This window comes from Labrus bergylta, chromosome 10, assembly GCF_963930695.1.
Source record: "Labrus bergylta chromosome 10, fLabBer1.1, whole genome shotgun sequence".
Lineage (NCBI taxonomy): Eukaryota > Metazoa > Chordata > Actinopteri > Labriformes > Labridae > Labrus > Labrus bergylta.
Genome location: NC_089204.1, coordinates 4,916,073 through 4,941,940, shown reverse-complemented (window position 1 = coordinate 4,941,940; position 25,868 = coordinate 4,916,073). Strand labels below are relative to the sequence as shown.

Sequence of the window (25,868 nt, the reverse complement as noted above, 5' to 3'; positions counted from 1 at the left end):
GACATAGTCATCTGAATTGTTTCAGCTGCCTTAACTAATGTAGATGTAGCAACAGATGTCAACATCATACCTACAGACTTTGTAGACACCGAAGAACTCATCATTGTTTCGTTGATAGTAGATCCCATCTTTACAACCTCACTTGTAAAATTACTAGGAGTAACAGAAGTAGAAATTGTCATCATCGCTGTTGTAACATCCTTTTTTACCAAAGTCGCAGCTAGAGTAGTAACCAAAGTTGATACGTTAATACTACCAGTTATTCTCTGAGCTACAGTAGTAGACGTCATCTGTTCATCAGTCACCCTTGGAGTGACTAGTTGCTTTTGAACCTCTTTAGCCACCGTAACTACTTCAATAGGATCTAGGCCTTCTACCACAAGCATTATCTTACGAGTTCTATACCCTTTTACCCAATAATTGTGATATGGTACAAATTTAAACTCTGGATCCAAATAAGTGCATGTATATTCTCCCTGATCTTCCCCTGTTACATTGATTAGGACAAGTGTACAGTGGTCTACAACCCTAAACAACCTTATGTGATTATACAAAATATACTTTCTTTGATCATGAGGCACACTATTAATTTCAGGTCCTGTTAGCACTATTTCTTCACCACGAGCATTTTCCCAATTAGGGGGATTATTACCATCATTATTCCATTTTCCACATTTACATGGAAGGCGTGCTGAATTCCCTAACGTAGCTTTAATCACAATGTTTACAGGAATTTGAGTTGTAGAAATCATCTGAGGCTCAGCTGTATTTAGACGCAATATCTCTGTGACGTCAGTAACCTTCAGTTTTGAAAAGGTGGATGTCTGCTTTATTTTCTCAATCAGCGGGAGAGTTGATATGGTAGTCGACAGTTTTCCTACTTCAACAACCAGGGGTTTTGCAATTCTAGTTTAATTTAGTACCACTAAAGTCACAATACTGTTTCTGTAACCTAACCCCGATTGGACACTATGCTCTCCCATATTTACTAATTTTGGGTCATAATATGTACACTTATAGTCACCTTGATCTTCAATCTGAGATCTACGTAAATAAAGACTACAGTCTCCCTCAATCTTTGACCTTCTTCGATCATTAAGCAACACATACTTTTCTAGTGGTGATGTCCCCTGATAAATCAATAACCTTACTATGGCTATCTTCCCACTGGACTCGGAATTTCCCTTTCCCATTATTTTCCTTGGTACACTGACATGGGAGCTGAACTGACTTTCCCAAAATCACTTCTACTCTAGTCCTCGTAACGTTTTGGTCTAACCTTTCTTCGGGTTGGCCTTGGACTCCTTGGTCCAACTGGGTCTGTGAATTTTCCTGTAGAGGCATCACAGCCCTCTGGAGTCTTTGACGACTCATGCTCTTGAGAAATAGACTCTGTTGTTTCTGGGACATGTTGTAAATCAATGTCACCAAATCGTCTTTCTTGCTCATGGACTGACAAGTCATCCCTGACATCATCAAAAGTGTAATCAAAATCATCATGCATAGCCCCAACATGGTCAATCCCTTCTTCCGGATCTTGACCTTGGGGGTCTGCATGAACCTCTGCTGCTTCTGCAGCTTCTGTTGGCTCTCTTTCGCTTTCAACATCTCGGTTCTGTGATCGTGGAACCTCTTCTGTTGGTGCTTTAACACAATGTGATAAATGATACCAGGTAGGAGACCCTTTAACCTGGACTGCAGTTCCCGTACTGCGGACTACTTCAAATGGTCCTTCGCGGCGTTCATTAAACCACTTCCTCCTAAACACCTTCACGAATACCTTGTCTCCAGGTTGCACTGCATTCGTCTTTTGCTCATCGAGTCTCTCTTGCACCTCCTCTCGTTTTTGCCTGTCAGAGACATATGTGTATATTCTCTTATGTAAAGCAGCCATGTAGTTAACATACACTCGCATTTCATCTTCTAAAAGGGCTAAACTTGGACCCTTGCCACTTGTGCGCAAACAAGGTGTCGGCATCCGTCTGCCCATTGCCAACTCATGGGGTGTCATGCGCAAATCACGGAGCCCACTTGAACGACACACCATTAACACCAGCGGAAGCGCTTCCACCCAATTCAAACCTGTGTGTTGGCAGATTTTAACAATGCAGTTTTTTAACACACCATTAATTTTTTCACAAGCACCTTGGCTTTGCGGATGATAAACAGCTCCTAGACGTTGTTTAATTCCCAATTTTTGCAGAATTAGTCTTACTGTTTTATCCACAAACTCTTTCCCATTATCTGAGGATATGCGGTCTGGGAGTCCCCACCTGCTTATAACCTCACGACACAAAAACTTGGAAACTTGGCATCAGACTGAGCATCTTTCCGCTTGGTTGGACAGGCCTCGGGCCACCTTGAAAATCTGTCCACAACGACTAGCATGTATCTTTTACCTCCTACTGATCTTATCATGTCAACAAAATCCACAACTAACTCACGCATAGGACCTGTTGGCGTTGGAATGTAACCGGGAAAAACCATCACACCCCTACGAACGTTGTTTTTTTAGACAGATAGTACACCTGCCTATGACATAATCAATCTGTTCAAGCAAGTACGGTGCCCAAAAACCATATTCTTTTGTGATCTTTCTCCTAACCTCCCCCCTTGCAACATGGGCTAAACCATGTGCCTCCTGGATCATCAGACCCAGCAGGTCTGGGGGCGCTACCAGCAGTCCTTCATGATTTCTCCACAGGCCAGTGGAATCTTGAGTGGCTCCTCTGTCTCTCCATAATTGTTTATCCATCGCAGAAGCAGCTTCTTGCATTGAGACAACATCCCTGAGCGTAATGTTATCCTCCAAGTCCACTTCATGGGTGACCAGAAAAACTTTGCCCAATTTGTTTGCTCCTGTTACCGCCTTTGCAGCCTCATCAGCTACTTTGTTACCTTGGTGACCCTTGACATGTCCTTTTTGTGTGCTGCACACTTAGTCACTGAGATTTCCTTCGGCTTCATCATCGCATGCAACAATTTCATTATCTGGGCATGATGCTGTATCGGAGAACCATCTGTTTTCTTAAACCCCCGATTCTTCCACACCGATCCAAATAGGTGGCACACATAACTGTCATTTTTATCTGTTGCAAAAGCTGTCTCCCTGCCTGGGGTGTGTGTGTTTTTTATTTATATATATTTTTCCCTTCCCTCTGTGTCCCACAGAGAGAAGAAGGAGGAGAGGGGGCTACCTCTCCACTCCCCTTAACAGGAGGAGTAAGCTAATTGGCTTTCTATGTGAGGCAACGCCTCTTGGACCCGCCTCCTAATTTTAGCAAGGGCTTCCAGTCTAACCTGGCTGTCAAAGGGTTAACATCGTCTCCAAACCCTATGGTCCAAACCTAGTGCATTTAATGCACAGACAGCGCATCTCACCCGTGGGTGTTGTGGCACCCATACTTTCACTGAAATGTACACTTTTTACTAGTGGAGTCATTAAAAGAAAACTTATCGGTCAAGTAAGATTTATTAAGTGACAACTAAGCCAATCATAGCTATTTGATTACAGTTGAAGCACAGTAAGGTTACATTTGCATTTAATCCTCCTGTCACTCATCACTGAGTCAGAGCTCAGAGCTAACACATGGAAACATGCTGCATGTAGCATCCTTCTGAAAGAGAGTAAGTCACCCAAACAGAGGTTTTTAAGATAAATCCACCTCACAAAACAACGTAAGTGTAACATTTTCTCCTCTTGGTTATTATTTTAGCTGTATGTATTTACTCCCATAACTTTACGATGTAGCAGAAGTCCCCTTTGCAGTTTTTCTAAATAAAAGCACATTTTATATGAAGACCGGAAATAAAGAGACTGAGGCGTAAGGCAATAAGAAAAGCAAAATAATGGCATCACAAAGAACCGTTTTGAATCTGGTTTCTAGAGCTGACTGGGTTACTCACAATGGATGTTCATAAAGTTAGTGTCTAATTATCTTTTGTAACTTTGTCTTGTTATATGATGTTTCAGCTAAACTTAGTTATTGGACATTAAATGAAACAGAATGTGTTGATTTTCTAGAGGGTGGTAATATACTAGCACAGAACACACACACACTTTTAAGATCACTGCTCCACCCCTGTGCACAGAGTCTATGCACACAGAAATCAGCACAGTATCCTCCCAATCAACAGCCAAATAGAAAAATGTATTCTCTAATAGTCAAAACCAACTTCTCCACCTATTTTAAACAAACTATATGTTCTTTTGAACAGACAAAATTCGCAGCATAATGTGGTCACACACATACGCACAAACAGACAGAAAGAGAAGTTCACACTCCAATCAGCCGGCAGTTCTAAACTTTATCAGGAATTTTTCTGTTCTTTTCTCAAATCTTGCTACCTGAATGGGTACAGACTATCCTCGCTGGTCTCTCCACTTCTGTTAAAACAGATACTATATATACTTATGCTATGTATAAACGTCCTTTATTAGGCTCATGTGTATTTATCAGATTAAACAAACATCCTCTGAGGGGCTCATATTTTTATCAAATCGAATATATAAAGTCCCCTGAAACAAAGGGCTCATAGGTTTTTAACACTGATGAAGATCAGATTAAGTAAAAGTCCTCTGAAACAAAGGCTCATATTTTTTATCAAATCGGATATATAAACTTCCCCTTAGACAAAGGGCTCATAGATTTTTAACACTGATGAAGCAAAAATGTCCCCTCTTATAAGTTACTAAAACGCCTTTTAACCAATCACCTGCTATATATGCCTATTTAATAATACATCTATTCTATTTATCAATCACACATATACAAGAACATTTCCGGATCAAATACACATCTTCACACCACACAGACCTCTCAAACACATCCAAATCACAACACAAGAGACAAGACACAGACAGAGACAGAGACCGTCCAGCAGCCACACACACACAAACACTTCAGGCTGTATAGAGCTTGAGCGCACACACATTCCAAGAACAGCCGCCCCTCAGTGAGCGCACACACATTTCAGTTCAAATTTTGAAGTCGACTCATTTATAATTTTCCTCTATCAAATTTTTTACTTTGGTCAAACTTTTAACAAATTGTCTTTTAACAAATTACTTCACACTGCATGCTTCAATGCACACTTTTTCCTTTACTCAGCGCTTTTTTCCACTTTTCTCAAAACTCTTATCTTTATTCCTTATCTTCACTTTTAATCTTTTTACTTCTCATCTTTACACTTCTCATCTTTATTTCTTCTCTTTTATTTACCTACATTATACGTTTATATTTTATCCAAATACCCTGGCCTGGGATCCCCTTTGTTTTATTTTTACTCAATTTGACTACTTCTTAAAGCCAACTTTCACTTCAGTGTCTAATTTACACATGACTTACTGTTAAAAGGATACGGGCCCTGTCCTTGTTAAACTTGCATAGTTTTTTAGCTAACTGGTCTCGTTACTAGTTGCGCTTATGCTATCATTACCTTTCAACTTTTTATCTCTTCTTCTCTTATTTATCTCTTCTTTATTTTATTCCCCTTTATTTATATACTTTTTAACTCAATAAACCCCAATTTAGACAGAGAATTACTCCAACATCAACACATCATTGCACTTCAGTTCTTTGACAGTGCGGCCAAAATTGCCAATAGACGACAGAAACAGCTCCGCAATATGTGCAGAAAAAAAGAAAGAAACACTTACGAAGTGATGGAAATAATGAACAAGCTGTGGTCCCCTGCAGAAGGCCCCAACTGATCCTGTTCGTGACGCCAAAATTGATGTGGATGTCCTTGTTGTTGATATGTTTGATGATGAAGAAATTCGCTGTTGAGACTGACTTGCTTTCAAAGAGTATAATTTTATTTAAGCAAGAAACAGAGTCACTGGTCACGTCTGACCAGGAGGATCAAGAAGCCAATAATGATCTCTCTTGAACACACAGAGACAATTGCTTATATGCATCTAAACATCTGCTTTTCGTCATGGGTCATAAAAACATCAAGTAACACATCCATATATGGCAATACTCCTATACAACACCTCAATGTAAACATTTCACCTGAGGGGACTCCTAAATCTCCTTCAGATACTATCTCCAGACGCGCCCATTGTAAACTTATATTATCTCTGTCCTGGTTACGTGTGTGTGTGTGTGTGTGTGTGTGTGTGTGTGTGTGTGTGTGTGTGTGTGTGTGTGTGTGTGTGTGTGTGTGTGTGTGTGTGTGTGTGTGTGTGTGTGTGTGTGTGTGTGTGTGTGTGTGTGTGTGTGTGTGTGTGTGTGTGTGTGTGTGTGTGTGTGTGTGTGTGTGTGTGTGTGTGTGTGTGTGTGTGTGTGTGTGTGTGTGTGTGTGTGTGTGTGTGTGTGTGTGTGTGTGTGTGTGTGTGTGTGTGTGTGTGTGTGTGTGTGGGAGAGAATCAGTAGGGGTTCATACAGGGAGCAAAGCAAGCCCAAACAAGCAACTGCACTTTAGAAAACAAGCTCAAAAACCCGCAACCCGCGACTGACGATATTTGCAAGCGACTTTACAGAAAAACAAGCCCAAAGTCGCTTATAACAAGCGGACCTGGCAACACTGTTCATGAGAGCAACCCATCCGGGTACTTTTGCCCTTTCTGGGTGAAATCATTCTATCTGAATGAATGGTGGTTAATGGACAAGTTGGGGTCTTTACCGATTTAAAATTTAAAAAAATGAAAACCATACTTTAAAACAGAAAGTATGAGCCTAAATCTGATGACCAGTGATGTAAACATTTAAAATATGACATTTCTGAACAGAGATCGGCATCATAACGGTATACAATTAACCATGTACGTGAGTGTCTGTTCAATCTCTCTCCGTCAAACTGCTCAAACGAGTCATCAGAGGAAACTGACTTTAAACACCTGATGAGTAATTATTAACTGTGTTACCCAAGTTACCTCTATATTTTTAAATAATATTTATTTGTAGTTTCTAAGTGTTCATAGCTGTAATGGAGTGGTTACAGACGTTTATTTTAGAGAAAAGGGGTCATAAACTCTGAGTTATCAGCTGATTTAGAAAAGAATAACACATGTAAAGTCACCTGGATGATATTAAAACATTTTGTATTCATACGTGAGTGTAAATAATGATGAGTGGGGCGAGACGAGGTGTTATATCGAGCTAGCGTACTTTTTATTTTGACATTTATTTTTCAGTAAGAGGATTTGGTGTAGTGTTCCTTCGGTTAGAGACATTTTCACCATCATATTTATGTGACATGACAGGTGAAACATTGTAAATACGTTAGTGAATGAATGTGTGAAGAATCTGTTAACAGACTGCTCTTCTGTCACGGAGCGACCGCTGCCTGCATGCTAGCAGGAACATGACAGCGGTCCCACAATTTACCACTTTAATCCTCTCTAGTTTCAGTCCAAACACACTGAGCTCTTCTTTTACCCTCCTTTGTCCTTTGTTAATGAAAACCCGATACTAAATTGTGTTTTTAAAATAGTTTGAAGTACAAAAAGCTTTGCAATCGAGTTTAATCGCATGGCTGCCAGTGTTTTCTAATCTACTGCTGATACATTCTCAGGGCTTGTTTTCACCCAAACGGGGGCATGGTCACTCTGGTGAGCCGGAAGTGACGTTCGACTGCTCTTATGAATTCCTTGGCTCCTCCTGTGTGTGCACTCTGCTTGTTCATATGTGTGCTGCATAGAGGCAGTCATTTGTTGACGCTCCCTCAAGTTAGGAGGATTAATTTTCAATTTATATAGTTTAAAGCATTGTTTGTCTGTTTATTTAATACAACATTACAAGTGTTTCTATATCATGTTGTTTATTATTTATGCATATATTTAATGTTTGTTTATTCTTTTTCTGTCATTGTAGAAACACACACACACACTCATCTTCATTTATCTTCACTTTATGTCCCAATAAAACATATATAATGTTTTACAATAAATGAGTGGCATCTCAAAGAGAGTGTGGGACTGATGGGACTGATTTCCCATGTTCTTTCCGGACAACCTGTGGCGTCCGCATTTCCTATAACCACACTAAGGTTCAAACATCACTGAGGTCTCGAGTGGTATCCAGAAACCATCGCCTCTTTGATCCAATGTTTTTTAAATGCTGTGTTTTTACCGAGGGTACTTTTAGCTATTTATGACCTAATGTGAGTGTTAGTGTGAATGTTTGTATGTTTTCATGTTGAGCCTCAACAAAAGGTAATTTTCTGTCACAATGTGATAGACAATAAAGTTTTTTGAATCTTGAATCTTGGGCATACAACTGTAAAATTCAACAGAGCATGACTGTACTGATGCCTCAAATGAGTACGATTTTATTAAAATTGTATTGACACAAAAGAGGTAAGTTATAAGAAACAATCATACGCATTTGATATATTAAATGTACAAAAATGTAGTATAACTTTTGAACAAACCAGGGGGTCCAATGTCCGTAATTCAATCTTAAAGAGCTCAAGCTTAATTAATTTTCTTCAAAATACAATGAGTCTTTGCAGCTTTATTGCTTTTCATAATTGAGGTGCAGTAGCTAGTTCAACAATAAAACGATGAAAGCAGCGTATTGAGGAAGTCTATTTTGGTTTGTTGATGGGACATTTTTCAAGAATTACGAGGTGTTTGTTTACATAATTGACTCTAACATAACATCAAATACCATAATCTGTACATTAGTACTAGAAAAAAAGAATAAAAAGAATAGTTTCATTCTCTGAATTGCAAAAACAGGAATAATCTTATTTGAGTTTAATTCTTTCTGACACTTCTTTCATTAGATAGATTCTGTGTTAAATCTTGAAGGATACTTCTTTCACTTTGTTAATATTGCAATATTTATTAAATACCCAACGAGCCTCTTTCCACAATAAATTGCTCGTGTTCGAAGACCCAAAGAACATTCCTTCAGGAGGTGTAACACAGTTCTGTGAATCTTTATTTTACTTCCACAGCAGACAATATTACACAGCACTGAGACAGAAGAACAGCCTTACTCTCCTCTGCAGTTCTCAGTTTTTTGAATATGAAGAACTAGGCTACATAGTAGGAGAGATAAAGGATTTATTAAAAACTTATCAGAAAAGCTTCAAGAAAAGAAAAAGTAAGGCGTAGATTAATAAGGTTTGTTAAGAAAAGACAACATCACAAGGTCCTTGGTTGGTCACCTTCACAAAATCTGTCTGCAGAGACCTTACATTTCTAGCAGAGTTTAAAAACAACAACAACAGAACATATATGAACACCATGACACTATCTCACAACCCATACAGCCTTGAGAAACATCATACAGAATTACAAACAAGTTTTTAAAACATTCAGTTTGCACTGAGGGACTTGACACTTTCTGTATTGTGAGCAATTTGAACCTGATCCAAAACATACATGTATACAAAAGATAAGAATGTCCAAAAAGTTATACAGATCAGCTCAGGCTCATATGTTCAAATACTATCTATATGTTTGTATTTATCCTGATTAAGAGGCATTTTTTAAATTTTGCTCTATTTTGTCATTTTTCATTTTCTTGGCAGGTTCCATCAAACAGCCACTAGATGGCGACAGATTTCTTTCGTTTTACATCCCAATGACATTTATTACCTGACGTCTGACACACTTATCCATATCACTAATCATTTCACCAGTCTGCACACACAGAAAACAAAGCGGAAAACAACTCTGTCGTGATCCTCCTGTCCTATCAGTATGACCAGATACACATTTACTAACCCTACCTGCAAAAGGTTTTCTTGCAAAATGTTATTGAATGGGCTTTTTGAGAGTGTTTTTGCACCTGCAGACTTATTATACATCCAAGGAAAGCAGGGATTTTACAAAGACATAACACTTACTCTGCTTATGCTATTTCAGCAGGGGGCTGGAGTATACACAGATATGGTTCAGTCCTTGTGACACTGGAGCAGACAGTCAAGACAGTCCTCACTTATCTGTCACTTGTGTTTGCTTTGAAAGGGGAACTGATTCCACGAGTGACATTCATAGGACTGACTCTGCTCCTCCTCTTTTTTAAATCTCTACCTTCTTCTTGTGTAAATCACTCTGAAGTGGACGGTGAGAGGGTCAGACCTGCAGAGAGCATTCAGCACTATGGAGGAACCGACTGCCAGGACGAGAAAGAAGAAAGTTGTAGCAGTGGTGGGCGGTGGTTTGGTAAGAAAAAGAAAATGAAAGTGAATAATTTAATCATTATACAGTTCTTTTGGACTTCTGAGCTTTTGTCTGAATACGGATATTTGGCTCCTCTTTGAAAAGGGGAGTGCTTTATAAAGTGTATTATATGTGGTAGGGAAGGGAAGCACTTTGGTTTGTTGTTTATAAATGTGTTTAAAAAGTGTGAAATAAAGGAAGTAAGATTACAAAAAGGGACCAGAAACAGCCACACAGCCTGTAAAGTGTGATCACTGTATAAATCTATTTCATTCTTTCTGTAAATAAAAGGCATGATACTGAACGCTCTGTCCTGACTGCCCTTCCTCCTACAGGTGGGTGCACTCAATGCCTGCTTCTTTGCCAAAAGAGGCTTTGAAGTGGAAGTCTTTGAAACTCGGGAAGGTAGTCCTTAAAGCTCTCTTTTCTTTTTAAATAACATTGTCACATCCCCTGAGTCAATACAAATTACAATCTTCCTAAACACTGCTTTTTTTTAAACACATAATTACCTAAAGGTCACATTCAAACTTTGTGTCTGATTCTCGTCAGATATTCGCCAAGCCAAAGTTGTAAAGGGGAGAAGCATCAACCTGGCTCTGTCTCACCGGGGCCGACAATCACTGAAGCATGTTGGGATGGAGGAGAAGGTATGCTGATCAATTCTGTTTACTCACTGTCTTACTTTAGCAAGTGGAAACAGGTACGTTTGATCCCATTGTGACCTCATCTTGCAGGGTTTCTTTTTTTAAGTCTAAAAGATGGGCTACAACAAATAGTCTAGGTCGTCCTTTACTCCATGCTCCGATTACTCTAATAGTCCTCTTAAACCCGACCTCAGAGGCAGAAAGCCTTCACCTTCTGTTGAGCTGGGTTTGTAGTAATGAAATATTAACTCTGTGGCCGGGCCTCAAGGACTCAGTCCACCCGAGACATTCTGGCTTCTGAGGTCAGCACTTTTTCTTTGTGTGTGTGTGTGTGTGTGTGTGTGTGTGCGTGCCCGTGTGTGCGTGTGTGGGGTCTGCATTTGCTGCACTGACCGCGTTATGCACGGCCAAGTGCTCTGCATCAGACCATGATATTACACACAAGCATGAGAAAACAATCGTTTCACAAATATCCAGGGTGAGTGTTTCCAGCTGGGTGGTCTCTGACGTGACATACAGTCTTTTGGTTAGGTATCTACCGCCTGTGGACTTTTCCACTTTTTACCTTGCCATAAAAATGTAAATGTGATTTTTTTACAGTCCGATTAACAAACAAGTGAAGTCTGAAAAGCAGACATCTGTTGAGTACTGAAGAGTATACCCTTGAAGGCAATTTGAAGCACCTGAGCTCAGTTCAGGGACTCATTGCAAAGCATGTTGGTGGGGAGAATGCTGACCAAAATAAATGACAAGACTGATCATGAAATCAGTGATTGAAATGCCTCCTAATAGGCCGTTGTAAATGACGCCCCCGAGCTCGTGAAAGGAAATTAGAAAGCCATTTTTAAATACGCTCTCACAGTTTATAAATCAATGCACTGTTTATGACCCACGGCAAAGCAACCATGTATTATTTATCAACAATTATGAACACCATGAAATGTCCCCCCCCCTTAATGTCATTGAATGTTTTGTTTCTTTACATACGACACCGTTAAATTCATTTTTATTTGCAGTTTTAAGATAAGAAAATGTAAAAGCGTTCAAGTCCAGCTACTCTAGTTGTTTTATGACCATTTAAAGATGAAATGAAAATGTGAATTTAACTTTGCAAAGTATGAAATTATGCAGAATTAATTTTCCTAGATGCATGTAAATGTAATGTTTTAATATCTGACCCCCTGTATTCATGTGTCCGTCCTCAGATTGTCTCCCAGGGGATCCCCATGCACGCAAGAATGATCCATTCACCCAGCGGGAAACAGACGCCGATCGCTTATGGCAAGAAAGGACAGGTAAGCTTGCCTTACGTTTAATCATACAGAAAGAGTCTGAGAGACTTTTTATACCCTGGAACATTATAGGACAACTTTCACCTTCTAAAGAACTGTACCGAGAATCTTTAAGAAGAAGTTTCTTTTCTGCAGACAGTCACAAGCGAGTATTCAAGTTACACTATAGTGCTTTACATCTAATAACTGTACAGCCCGAGTGTTGGCTTGTTAGTATGCATACTGTAAGAAATGCAATATGTCTGCTGAGTCAGTCTGCAGGTTAAATCTAATTGTGCAGCCTTTTAGATCTCACATGTACCAACACACTGTGGGTGTGTAAAGAAAGCAGCAACGTGACAGACTTTAAAACTCATCACAAAGTCTGAAGAGAATAGACTATTTAAAAGGAGGCTAAACTGACTATTGTTAACTGACACCGAAGTTTGTATACTGTGTTTTATTTTGATGTAACCTCATCAAGAAAAGCAAATAAAACATTAATAAAATAAAAATAAGAAAGCAGCAATGCGCTTTCAAAAACAGGTACGCCATCTGAAGAGGCTCAGAAATGCAGTGTTTGTTAAACAATCAGGAAGCTATGACGTTACATCGCAATGCAAGAGCAACAAAAACAAAGTTATGACTACATGTGCCCCTATTATAATTATTTTTAATAGCAATGGGTTCTAAATGTCAGAGGGGACTTTCATGTTTGAACAACAAAACCAAAAATAAGCAGAAAGAAGGTGAGAGAACGGTATGAACCTCAGAGGCTTCCTGTTCATCTTTCAGTGAACTGTTTGAATGGTGTTTGTGAAGCTGCAGATGATTCAGTGAAACTGATTGTTTGTCTTTCAGTTCATCCTGTCAGTGGACCGAGCCAATCTGAACAAAGAGCTGCTGACAGGTAAGAGGTTAACTTCGTGCCATTCTCACAGAAGTTACAACACAATGTTAAAGGAGGAGCTTAGGGTTAAGATCACATCGGACATGAACCTGCAAGAGCTGGGGATCGAACCCCGGACCTTCCAGCTGCCAGGCTACCAACTCTGCCACTGATCCACAGTTGCCCCAGAAGCTGAACAAACTTAATTATAGCCAGATTGAAATTGCCATGACATTCACTACAAAAATCAACGACTCTGCATCTAGCAGCAATGATGAGGAAGCGTCTGAAATGATTATAAAGTCGAGATGTTCTGATAGCATCTTTCCTTCCTGTTGTAATTAATATACCTAGACTTGAGCATCAGCCAACACTGAGTATTCTCGGCACTAGTGTGAAAAACAATTTACATTTCATTCATATTAATGAACAGCTGTGTGCTGCCACCTCTGTATGGATGTGATGTGATCGCTGTCATGTGGCCTGGCTCGGTGTACACTGAAGGAAAGCTCAAACAAGCTGGGCTAAGATTGGCACCAGCTCAGATCTTTGCTTCTTAAGATGTCTCGAGTAGATTGATGAGGGTTTCAGACACTCTGATTTTTGTTTTGTTTTTACAAGTTATATTTTTGGGCCTTTTAAGTTTTTATTGGATAGGACAGCTGAGAAGAAAGACAGGAAATGCTTGGAGGAGAGAGAGGGGGATGACATGCAGTAAAGAGCCGAGGTCGGATTTGAACTCAGGGCTGCTGTAACGAGGACTATAACCTCTGACCATGGGGAAAACGACATAACCACCAAGCCATCCGGCGCCCAAAAGTTTGCCCAAGTTTTAATGAAACTTCTTTATTTTGTGTTTTTACCAGAATTAATCCTCATAACTTTGAATGGAGAATGAATACAGCCTTATTTGTGAGGTGTGATGGGAAAACACATATTATTGAAAGTAAACCCACACACACTGTATACTTTGCAAAAACACATTTATTGGAAAAATTACAGTCCTAGATCTTCATCAGGAATGGTTTGTTAAAAACAGGAGGGACATCTTGAGTATGAAGTGGCTTCATAACTATCGACCAATCAACATCATGACATCAGAACTGAATCATTCAAATAATTCTTAAACAACAAACATCAGTTCCCTGATTGAGAGTACCAAAAAGTGACCTTAAGATACATTTTTTATTTCATGATTTTGAGTTAAGGTTAAATTACAATCCAAAACAAAAGTGTTGCAAAAGATCCAAAGTCCAAAATAGATGCAAAAGTTCAAAATAATAAATGAATAACAACATTTTGTCAATACTAGTACAGAATAAGTCCCAAAGAAAAAACACAACAGTCAAAGAATTCACAGATATGACAAAACATCAGTGGATGAACGAAAGATTCAAGATTCACTTTATTGTCTCACAAAGTGAGAAATTTGTCCTGGGCTCTTCGCCTGTGCTGCAGCCATACAGAAAGACAACAATCAACATCATTTACATTAAACATTATAAACATCAAACAGTATACATTATTAAATAATGTCCAGAAACAAATGAGAATATAAATAACATCAGGTGCAGAAACACAAGGACAAAATATATTCATAACCAATAAATCAAAAATATCTCTTCTCGTAATAAGTATTTTTTTCCAAATTCGGACTGGACAGTCACAATCTTGCCTGAACAAACAAACATCAAAACATCTTCTACGCCATCGGTAGAGTCGTTGTCTCTCAACAGGAAGGTCAGGGTTTCGAGTCAGAAGACTAGAAAAGCGCGAAACAAGCTCAAGTCCATTTAGCATTTAGCATGGCAGCTGCTGCAGATGAGCCTCCACAGCCCCCTGCAGTAACAGATGGCTGACGTCACTCAGGCTTTGTCCATTAATATTTACAGTCTCTGGGTAAGACACTAAACTGCAACATCTTTACAAAGTTTGCTAATGTTAGCTCTCATTAGCTGCAATTAGTTACCATATACGTGTGAAGTATAGCTGCGACAGTGTAGCCTATTGAATCGAGCCACAGTGACACTTATTTGAAATATATTCAACTTTAAACTGTCTTGTTACACACTTCTGCAAACAGCATATTAAACTGTATGTTGATAGATATTCCTGATGGAAGCCCTAATCATGTCCGTACCCTTTATGCATTCTTAATTCATGACCTCTGCTGCTCAAGGTTAGAACACACTCCAACCAAATGAAGCTGTTTCTAGTCATGCAGAGCAGATACTCCCTGTGCGTCTGCTACATGCCAGGTTTGTTACACTGCATGGGCATTAAAAGCAGGCGCTGTGGCAGTCTTTCCAGGCTGAGGGGATTTTGCTTTATATTTAATGAAGTGCCTGAGTGTGCGCTCGGGACTTAATTTGTGACAGCACGGGTCTGTGTTTAATTAATTTGCTAAACTAGAGGCTGATTGTAAAGGCAAGCCTCTTATCTTATCGGGGCCGATCCAGACTCCTGGAATGAAGGTTGAGATGAAGAGATTTCAGAAAGTGTGACAACATCATTTTCTGTCTCTGGATTCTCTGGCTGCTGGAGCTGCTCAGTAGGAGGTCGCTCCCCTGCAGCGAAGAGGAGTGATCGAACCGTTTGCTGACAGCCTGGGTTCTGACTGCTTTTTATTAGAACAGTTGAAGGTTTCCTGTCTTGTTGTATCATTCTTATTAAACTGCAGCCGTTATGTCACGCCTGTATCTGTGATATAAGCTCCTTTTGTAACATGCTATGTTCCCTCCATAGCTGCAGAGAAGTATCCAAACACAAAGCTGAACTTTGACCACAAACTGCAGGACTGGAGTGCTGACACAGGGCTAATGACCTTTGCCAGGTAAATAGTTACCGATCTTACACACTCACTCAAACACACACACACACACACACACACACACACACACACACACACACACACACACACACACACACACACACACACACACACACACACACACACACACACACACACACACACACACACACACACACACACACACACACACACACACACACACACACACACACACACACACACACACACACACACACACACACACACACACACATATAAGGGTTATCTCGTAGGAGGATTCTCTGTTTTAACAATGGTTTTATTGATGCTGCTCGCTCCGTGGTCCCACATGTAAACACATGTTAACAGGAGGCGGATAACAATGTCGCCTCTGAAGCCTCTGTGTGTGTGACTGTGCTGTAGCTCTTTAATTGGTCGTCCTTGAGATAAATGTGACACACAATTTAAAGCCCAATTAACACTGGAACACCTGCAGCTGTTTTTAAGCTCTCTAAGAATTATTAACACAGTATGCAGGAGCACAACCTGAGGTTTGAAACTAAATCCATCCTTATCAGAAAAAATGTGTAAAAACCAATTGGATGAGTGTGTTATCGTTTCTGGTTCTTCTTTTTTTTTTTCATTTTCATGCCTGACAGTAAAACATGTGGCGTATTAAAAATGTGGATTAGAGTCACTGTGGCAGTAAACACCGTCATGCACTTAAATGTAATCAAGTTTAACATGACGGCTGTGATTGTGCCCCTGGAGAGCACCTCACACATCCACATCCTTCCCTCCCTGCTGCAGCCGAGCAGCTTGTGTTTGCTCTCCAGCTTGCTCGTCTAATTAAAGGTACACGTAGAGCCTGATGCAGCTGGGATAGCATTACCTTCCTCCCACATCAGCCAGGAAATGTTCAGAGATAGACATCAGCATGGAATAAATGTTCATGACCTAATCTCTTCTCGGAATCATTCAGTAATCGCAATTATTTTCTGTAAATCTAATAACCTGTTGATGAACATCTCTGATCCTGATCTGATCGGTCAAACAAACATCATTATCATTGTTCAGGTGCATTCATACAATGTGAGAAAACCTCATATTGTGAGTTTAATATGCACTGGTTAAGTTTGCAGATGTTTTGTTCAATCTGAAAATGTATTATTACTTGTACACTATACAAAACAAGAGAAGGTTAAAAAACGTTTCATGAAGTCACTCGCTTCAATTTTTGGGATGATGCGAATAAGTTCATACTGCAAGCGTGAAAGCTCAATACAGATTTTTTTTTGCTCAGATCTGTTTTTTTTTTGTTCAGCTGTTCACCTTACTACATAAATGTGGCCTGTGTCAGACTATTTTGTGAACTGGTCACAGTCCTGAACTGTTCCTCATTAGACATTTCATTTACAGTAACTTCCTGTGTAACCCAGAAATACAGTAGATCAAGAACTCACACTGCAGGTGACACATCAGACTGTGTTCGGGGTTGTCGAACCTGATCTGACTCCTGCTGTCTGGAGCAGATGCACCTGACAGTAAACTGTGAGTTTATAGATGCACATTTTCTACAGAGGAGCCCTTGGTGTCATGCAGGGTGACAGGTGCAGGTTTTAGTTTAATGAAGGTGTCTGACCATAAAGATGACTTTGCTCTATAAGTAATATTACATATTGCAACATGCTACTGGTGTTTTTATTGTCACGGTTATTACTCGCAGGCTAAGCAAGAATAATGATGTTTTTGTGTCTCAGGGCTGATGGGTCCACACAGCAGATCCAGGCAGATCTGATCGTCGGCTGTGATGGAGCTTTCTCTGCCATCCGCAAGCAATTTCTCCGCCGGAGCCGCTTCAACTACAGCCAGACCTACATCCCCCACGGCTACATGGAGCTCACCATGCCCCCCATCAATGGAGAGGTCAGTCTTCTGTACTGTAAACTGTTTTTCAAGGCTCTACAGTAGACATCTTTTTGAGTATTTCACATCCTTCTTTGATCATCGTCCCCAGTTTGCCATGAAGCCAAATTATCTGCACATCTGGCCCAGGAACACGTTCATGATGATCGCCTTGCCCAACTTGGTGAGTGCTAGATGTGATTTTCTATGTTTTAAAACTAATTTCATCCATCATTTGAGCTGTTAATTTGTTATTACTTCACAATGTTCAGCCACCACTTTCAACAAAGGCGCAATCACTTCAGGAAAATGTGCAGCATAGTTGACCTCTGGGACGTCCTCATTGAGTTAATTAGCCTCATTCAGAGATGCTTCAGAAACCTTCCACTTTTTCTCACACAGCACAGTGTGTGTTTGAGTCAGACTTTTTTGCCATTGCTATGTCCTTCTTAATCCCATGTGGATCTTTCTGCACGGCTGACTCAGCACAGCTCCGTCCTCTCCACAGGGAGACCAGATTAAGGCAGCGCACTCTGGAGCAGATTCACTCTGTGGCTGACTGCCCTAGTTCCCAGCAAACATTAGGGGCAGGGGAGAAGAAAAAAAAACTCAACTAAACCAAACACATCCTTGCTGCTGTGGGTGCCATGGTAACCGAGACAGTGCTAAAAGGTCCTCAGGGAGGAAGTGTGTGATGTTGATAGATAGCAACTGCTCAGACAGGTTGATATTGGCACACCTACAAACCTCAGAGCTCTTTCATCCATCAGCTTCACCGAGCAGAGCTCAGCTGTGACATTTTCATTAATGATGGAGGATTTACAAGACCTTTAAAAATGAATCTGAATGAAAATACAGTAAATAATACACAATATGTGAAACATCCTAGAGACACAGGATGCTCTATTCATGGAAGGATGCTTCTTAATATGTTCGTGCATCGGTCCTGGATTATTTTGCTTATTTTCTTGACATTTCCTGAAACGTTTGGAGGTAAATATCAGTCTTTAAAAAGTGTTTTCTTTTCTATGCATCTAAACCAATAACGGTATATAAAGATGGAAAGACACATCCACCACAACATCCAATGATATCTTGCGCTATGAATGTAATTTTGGATTCTGAGCTGCAGGGATCAACTGCTGGGGCCAGAGTATGTCTGGTACATCGCGCCCTTTCAGCTAACCAAAACACACATTTAACTTACCGATAAAACAGGTCAGGTGGGTGCAGTCCACAGCAGAATAGAGTCTTGCGTCGGTTTGAAGCAGACACACATGGTTATGAAAAGTTCATTGACTCTTGTGTTAGTGTTTGTTACGTTTCCTCCTCCTATCTGATACACACGGCTGCTGGAGATTTAATAATCATCAGAGCTGTTAATCAGTTGAATTAAAACATTTATATAGCATCAAATAACTTAATAAATCTAAACTAAAGTGAATACTCAAGCACGCTTCCGCTTGATAAGCTCTCACCACGACGACCCATGTCCCAAATGTTTACATGGAGGAGGCGGAGCTTTATAACCTATACTGCAGCCAGTCATTAAGGCGAGATCCAGATGTTTTGGCTTCACTTTTTGGGAGCTGTCATGTTGACCAAACAGGCAACCAAAAAAAAATGTGTTTTTAGATTGTCCGTCCGACTGTGATACCATTTGGTAATCAAAGGTCAACGTCCCCATGATTTCTCAATACAGTTAATTTGCAGTGTTGAGATTTGTACCTAAAGGCTCAACTTGAGTAAGTCATCATAATGTCCTTGAAAAATACTTTTCTGTCTATTATGCCGTTCCTGTTCCCTCAAAGGCTTTCTTCACATTTTGCACAAACATTCACATTTACACACGAGTGTACTTTGGGCCAAGGTCACTGTTACCTCATCCCATTCCTTTTCTTTAGAGCAAGATGAATCAGTAACCTAATTGAGGGACATTTCAAATCCTTGTTCATTTTTGGCAGCCTGAGGAATTGACGGCAGCGTTGATGTGTTACTGAGAAATCTCCCCCTCAATCTCTGTGTCACGTACCTGAATTTTCTGAGAATTATCTCATAATCACACAATCCTAAAAGAGAAAGAGATGTTCAGTGGTATTAAGTCCACTGATGATAGTTTTTCTTAATATCTTCCTGTCTCTGTCAGGGGTATACATCAGCAAGGAAGCAATTTCAGTTTGTCATTTGATATATAACGAAAAACGTAACATAACATCTAAACTTTGTTGTCACGTTCAGGGGAAAAACAATGAACTGGACCCACGTGCAGAATTAAGTAAATATATTTAAAAAACAAAAAGGCCAAAGGCAAACGAAAACTTACTTCCAGAAGTTCAACAAAAAAACACAGGGATCAAAAACAGGGAGCCACACAGGAGCACGAGCAAAAACTGACATACCAACGAACGACATACAAACAACAATGAACTGACCCAGAGGGGAAGAAACACAGAGACTAAATAGACATAGGGTAATCAGACATAGGTGAAAACAATGAGGGCAATCACACTGGAGGGAAACACACAGAGGCAGGAATAAACATAAGTCAAGAAACACTAAGATACACAGAGAACTCAATAAAGTAACAAAAACACACTAGAACTTAAAGAAACACTAGGGTACAAAGTTACAAAATAACACACAAAACACTGAAGACTAAACTATGAAACATTAGGACAAAAACACACAAGGGAAACAAGAAACACTAGGATAAACAGGAGAAATTAGAACATGGAAACACTGAAATACAAAACTAAATAAGACCAAATCATGACATTTGTTACCAACTATAGTTTGTGTGTGAGTGTAAACTTTGGTTGACAGAGGACTTTAAAATAAACATCCTGTCTGTATTTCCTGTTTCAGGACAAGACGTTTACCTGCACCCTCTTCATGCCGTTTGAAGAGTTTGAGAAGATCACCACAGGAGATGAAGTCCTGGAGTTTTTCCAGAAATACTTTGCTGACACCATCCCACTAATAGGAGTGTAAGTCTGTTTCTCAGCTCTGCCTCAACCCCCCTTCTGTCCCCCTTCCCCCACTTTATCTCTCCATCCATCCAACCTGCCAAGCCATCCTCTAAAAAACATTTTCATTCCCTGTCAACCTCGGGACACGTAACGGCAAGTTCTGTGAAGTGTGAAATTGCAGACTCACTCTGACATGGGTTTGTGCAGCAAGGTTTTTAATTTGAGATGAACCGTATGTTGTGGGTGATGCACAGATAGCGGGGGAATTCATTCTCCCACTTCCTCTCTGGGTTGACTTTGGTTAGAGCACTCAGGCATGTTTTTGGCAGTTTAACTTTACAGAGGCAGGTCGATACACAGAACGTGGTCTTTTAAGCTTCCTGAGATGTACAATGTTCATTTTAGTAAAGAGCTGAAACAAAAATCTGTTGTTTAGAAGCAAGCAAGTGAAAGTGAAGATCCCAGAACGTGTTTCTAATAGTTTTATTTCCTTTTCTTCCCGGCAGTGATGCTCTCAAGGAGGATTATTTCCGACTGCCTGGGCAGGCCATGGTGTCTGTCAAGTGCTCCCCGTATCACATCGGGGACAAATGTGTCCTAATGGGTGATGCAGCCCACGCAGTGGTGCCTTTTTACGGGCAGGGGATGAACGCGGTGAGTAGCACTAAATGAACGGGAAGAAAAGGTAGAAAAATGTAAATGGAGACTCATACATGCGTCTGTGCTCTGCAGGGCTTTGAGGACTGCATTGTCTTTGACGAAATAATGGAAACGTTAAACGAGGATTTCAGTAAGTACTTTTGAAAAGAGAAGTATAATACACTGGAGCAGACAATGGAGTGACAGTTAATTTATAAAGGTGTCTGCTGTCTTTTGTGTGTCTGCTCTCAGGTGCTGTGCTGCCTGAGTACACCAGAGTGAGAGTCCCAGACGACCACGCCATCGCAGACCTGGCCATGTACAACTACATTGAAGTAATTTCTTTATAACCTCTTCCTTAATTAAAATGTCACAATTTACATCCTAACACCTTTAAACAGAGGATGAAGAAGAATCTGATTACGAATCTGCTTTTTCAGAGAAAGCGGCTTCAACCTAATCAGCAACTTCTGGTGTTGAAAAATTAAGTTCTTTCGGTGTCCACTCGAGGCAGCTTCAGAAGCACCTGAAGTCACATAAACACCCATTATAAATAATCTGTTTTTACAGCAGACATGAACATGTTTACAGCCCGGTACAAAAACCCAAATAGGTCTGATTAGCTCATGTCTTGATCGGCACACACTGTACAGGGGATGAACTCATCCGTTTAGATTTTATGAAGGACAGAGTTATTCTCAAAGGAGCGTGTTGCTGACCTGCATGACAGGCAGGTGCGATGTAACGGTTTGTCTGGAGGCTTAAAACCTCAGCTCCAGTTCTCAGTCTCTTAAGTAAGTTTGACTAAAAGTTAGGGTGAGACAGGATATCCAGCATGGAGACCGCCATCCATTTGGACTCCAAAGCCCCCTGTGGGGACAGATGGGTGACGTCACTCAGGCTTCATCAGTTAATATTTCCAGTCCATGCCTTCAACCCCAAACATTTAAAAAATTTCACCTAAAGTAACAAAACCACATACTAAAACTCTTTCACACTTGCAAAAAAAAAATCCCCAAACGGCCCAATTCTTTTTTATCCTGATTATATTGGGACTTTTTCTTGCCAATCCCTCAGTAAAAATTGTACCAATTTGGGGAGAGCTAATGAGTAAAAGGTAAAAGACTGGAAACTTAATCACAAGCAGGTAGGGATGATGGTTTAATCATGTGACCAGAGAGCCACTGGTGCATTCGTCCTGAACATAATGTAGCCATACTCTTTTTTTTTTTTTAGCTCCCCAGTATATTCTTCTGTGCTCTATAGTTTAAACTGTGGATGCACAATAACATGAAGCATTGATATGACACAAAGACAACTTCTCATATTGTTGAACTTTGTTGCAATGTAGTCATTTCAGATCTGAAAACTGACCGCAGCAGTTTTGTTCTGGCTGAAAACCCAACAACTGTTCACATTCTGGTTGTCAGATTAACTGAACGCCACATTAAAACACATTCTGTTTTGCTCTGCAGATGCGAGCCCACGTCAACTCCAGGTGGTTCCTTTTCAGAAAACATGTCGATAACCTCCTCCACTTCATCATGCCAAAGACAATAATTCCACTCTACACAATGGTAAGTGTCCTAATGAACAAAAGTAACCACATTGCATGATATGACTCTTCACTGTGTGTGTCTCTTTGATGTCTGCAGGTCACTTTCACCAGGACGAGGTACCATGAAGCCGTGCAGCGCTGGCACTGGCAAGACAAAGTAAGACCCTCTCTGTAATTTAATCTTTCTCTCTTTCTGTTTACGTTCACCAGCCCATTTTATACCTTTGAAGATTTTAATTGAGTAAAGACTCTTTTGAAGTCGCACTATTATCAGCAGCGAGCATGAAAGGCGGATGTGACTCTCACTGGAGTAAACACTTCCCTTTTTAGAAACATTTGATTTATGCCAACACAAACACAGCGCTCTGCTGCACAATGGGCTGTTTGTCAGTTCACCAGTTTGCCTGCAGATGAGCCGGTCCGTCCTTGGCTCTGTGTTGAACTGTGTGATGTGACCTGTGCTAATGGTGCACAGTCAGAAGGACGGCAGGGATTTCACAGCCTCCCCTGCACTGTAGAAAACCCCTGAGGGTGTCTGGGAGGAATGACCTCTACGTGGGGAAAGTAGAACGGCCGAATGAAGCAGCATGTACCGTGGTAGAACATGGTTGTTCGAAATAAAGAAGTGGCATACTGACACTGAGGATTACTTAATAAAGGAGCAAATCTGCTCTTTCAGATCTTTTAGGCTTCATTTACCTCATTTTCTTTTGCATTATATAGTTGTACGATTTTACATAATGTAAGGGTGTGAGGAACTATTCTGTTTTTATGTGGAGCATTGAATAAACCACTCCCTCCAAGAGAAGGGGAGACACTGTTAACAAACTACTGAGAAGCAGAGCCGCTGCTTGTCCACAGGCAAAGCAGGCATTTGCTTGGGGCCCCAGGCCAGTAAGGGGGCCCCCAAAGGGCTGATACACTTTAAATCTCAGCAATGGCTCAAAATGAGCAAAGTTTGCAATGACAGTAGGAAACCCCCCTAAATGGCCCCATCTACCAGCACTATAGCCTATATAGTCTATATCCCTAAATATGGGGATGAGACACTTTTACCATATAACTTCCACAAAAAAAAACAACTTGTTTTTGTCAGATTATTTATAACATAAATGTTGGTATTTATGTGGGAGGGGCCCCCTGTTCATTTTTGCCTAGGGCCCCAGCAGACTCCAGAATCACCACTGCTAAGAAGAGAGGTCTTTTGGATTCACACACTCAACACAGTTGGACTAAATGAGGAATTAAGCCGCTCATGTTTTGTGTAGTGATGTTTATGTGACGTCTGATTTGTCTCTATAGAGAAACAGTCATCTTGTAAATATTGTATTGTAAATGTGATCACACTTTGGAGGGGATGTTGTATTTGATGGTTACATGTGAGTGCTGTCACAGTATTGGTTCACTGTCTGCTTACCTCCCACTTACCAACCAATGAGAGAAGACTTTCTGTGAGTAGGAGGGTATTTAGGTTTGACTCTGAGGAAGATGCGGAGAGTCCAAACATTAGACCTTTGCACCTGGATTCTGCCTGTGTGTGAAGGAGCTCTTTGAATTATTTTTCGATTGTTATTATGTGTGTTAAACTGAGAAAATTAATTCTTGTTTGCCAAGATTTTTGTTAAATTTATATATTTTTTTCTCAGGTGATAAACCGGGGCTTGATGTGCAGCGCTGCTGGAGCTGTTCTGGGAGGTTCCTACCTGCTCATTAAAAATCCTCCTGACATCAACAAGCTCATCATGCCAGCTGAGAAAATGTGGAACAGGCTTCTGGCCCTCAGGACCGCCTGAGCACCGTCTCTGATCTGACGGATAAAAAAATAAAGCATGGAACACCAGAGGGAACCGAGAGAGTCCAAACTTAAATTAGAGATTGATTCAGTCCTTAATGAACACAATGAAGGCTCCGCCAGGCAGATTAATGTGCTGTAATAATGGCTGTCATAACTTATCGCAGTCATCATGATTGATTATGAGATTTAAATTAGACTGGTCTAATTTAAGGTGCTGAAACACTGAAGATTTTCAGTCTTTCCATGTGATGTTTCTAGGCCACCCATCATCATTTGCACAATTCTGCTGTGAAACCAAAGTTATCAGTATTAAACTCATCGACAGAGACTATGCTCTGTATTCACCTGGGAGATGATTAAATCCAGTTTGTTGCAAATATATTTTCTCTCAGCTCACACTTCCTGTCCGTTTTCTTTTGTCAATTTGTTTCTAATCTTGTATAATCCATCCTGCCAAAAGTCTTACAGCCACTTTTAACTGTGAAAACAAGTCATCATCACCTTTAAATTGTGAAACTTGCAAGTAAGAAGTGACTAATTAGCACACCTAGCTACTGTTCATTTACTGTTACTGTCCTCTTGTGGTGGTTTTTCTGGTCTCAGCAAACTCTTGATGGAAAAGTCTGGAAATATTGAGAAGCCACATAAGCCCCGTTTCCACCAAGCGGTAGCGTCATTTCAACAGTACCCTTATTTGGTAAGCGGAGTGTAAGCCAGATGGAGAAAGCCGCGTCAGCTATGGTGGAAACGGGGCTATAGTCCCTAGTTGTGACTGTATTCTGTTTAAGTATTGTCATCACCCAGCTCGTGGGTCATGGGTCAAAAGACAGAAGGAGTCAGAATTTTACCAAAAAATGAATAATTTATTTCAAAGCGAGTTAAATTAATCAATAACCAGAGTTCTGATGTGTGTTTCATCTGTATCATCAGTGGTGTAAGTGTGGGTAGGTGTGAAAGCATTATGTGGTGTGAGGTGTTGAGGAGTGTACTAACATAAAGATCAAAAGAATCAACAAGCATCGGTCAGGCTGAGAGAGAGTGAATGAGGGAAACCAGCAGATCTTTGTAGGCCGTTGCAGCTGATCCTGCAGATGAGCCTCCAGCCAGGACACACCTCCTGCAGCAATTACACAGACAGACAAACAGCAGCAAGCCGAAGACTCTCCGCGGGTTAGCCTGACCGTGAGATTATTGGGCCGATTGCTTCAGCGTCGGCCGTATTGTAGGGGGTCGTTGTTCTGGACCATTGTGGTGAAGATGGAGCTGAGCCTGAAAGCAAAG

The 25,868-nt window shown here is 40.5% G+C and overlaps 1 protein-coding gene across 1 annotated transcript in view; it reads left to right on the top strand.

Moving 5' to 3' along the window:
- The window catches only part of LOC109998438 (kynurenine 3-monooxygenase), a 28,543-nt gene extending 3,558 nt beyond the window's left edge, over positions 1–24,985 (top strand). The window contains exons 2-16 of the mRNA XM_020653282.3: positions 10,022–10,126; positions 10,459–10,528; positions 10,676–10,773; positions 11,976–12,065; positions 12,903–12,951; positions 15,676–15,763; positions 17,482–17,647; positions 17,739–17,810; positions 20,492–20,613; positions 21,102–21,249; positions 21,328–21,385; positions 21,487–21,569; positions 22,710–22,811; positions 22,890–22,949; positions 24,439–24,985. Of these exons, the coding sequence (XP_020508938.2) occupies positions 10,022–10,126; positions 10,459–10,528; positions 10,676–10,773; positions 11,976–12,065; positions 12,903–12,951; positions 15,676–15,763; positions 17,482–17,647; positions 17,739–17,810; positions 20,492–20,613; positions 21,102–21,249; positions 21,328–21,385; positions 21,487–21,569; positions 22,710–22,811; positions 22,890–22,949; positions 24,439–24,585 (1,458 nt within the window). The 3' untranslated portion in view covers positions 24,586–24,985. The remainder of the gene's footprint in view (positions 1–10,021; positions 10,127–10,458; positions 10,529–10,675; positions 10,774–11,975; positions 12,066–12,902; positions 12,952–15,675; positions 15,764–17,481; positions 17,648–17,738; positions 17,811–20,491; positions 20,614–21,101; positions 21,250–21,327; positions 21,386–21,486; positions 21,570–22,709; positions 22,812–22,889; positions 22,950–24,438) is intronic.
- The last annotated feature ends 883 nt before the right edge of the window (positions 24,986–25,868 follow it).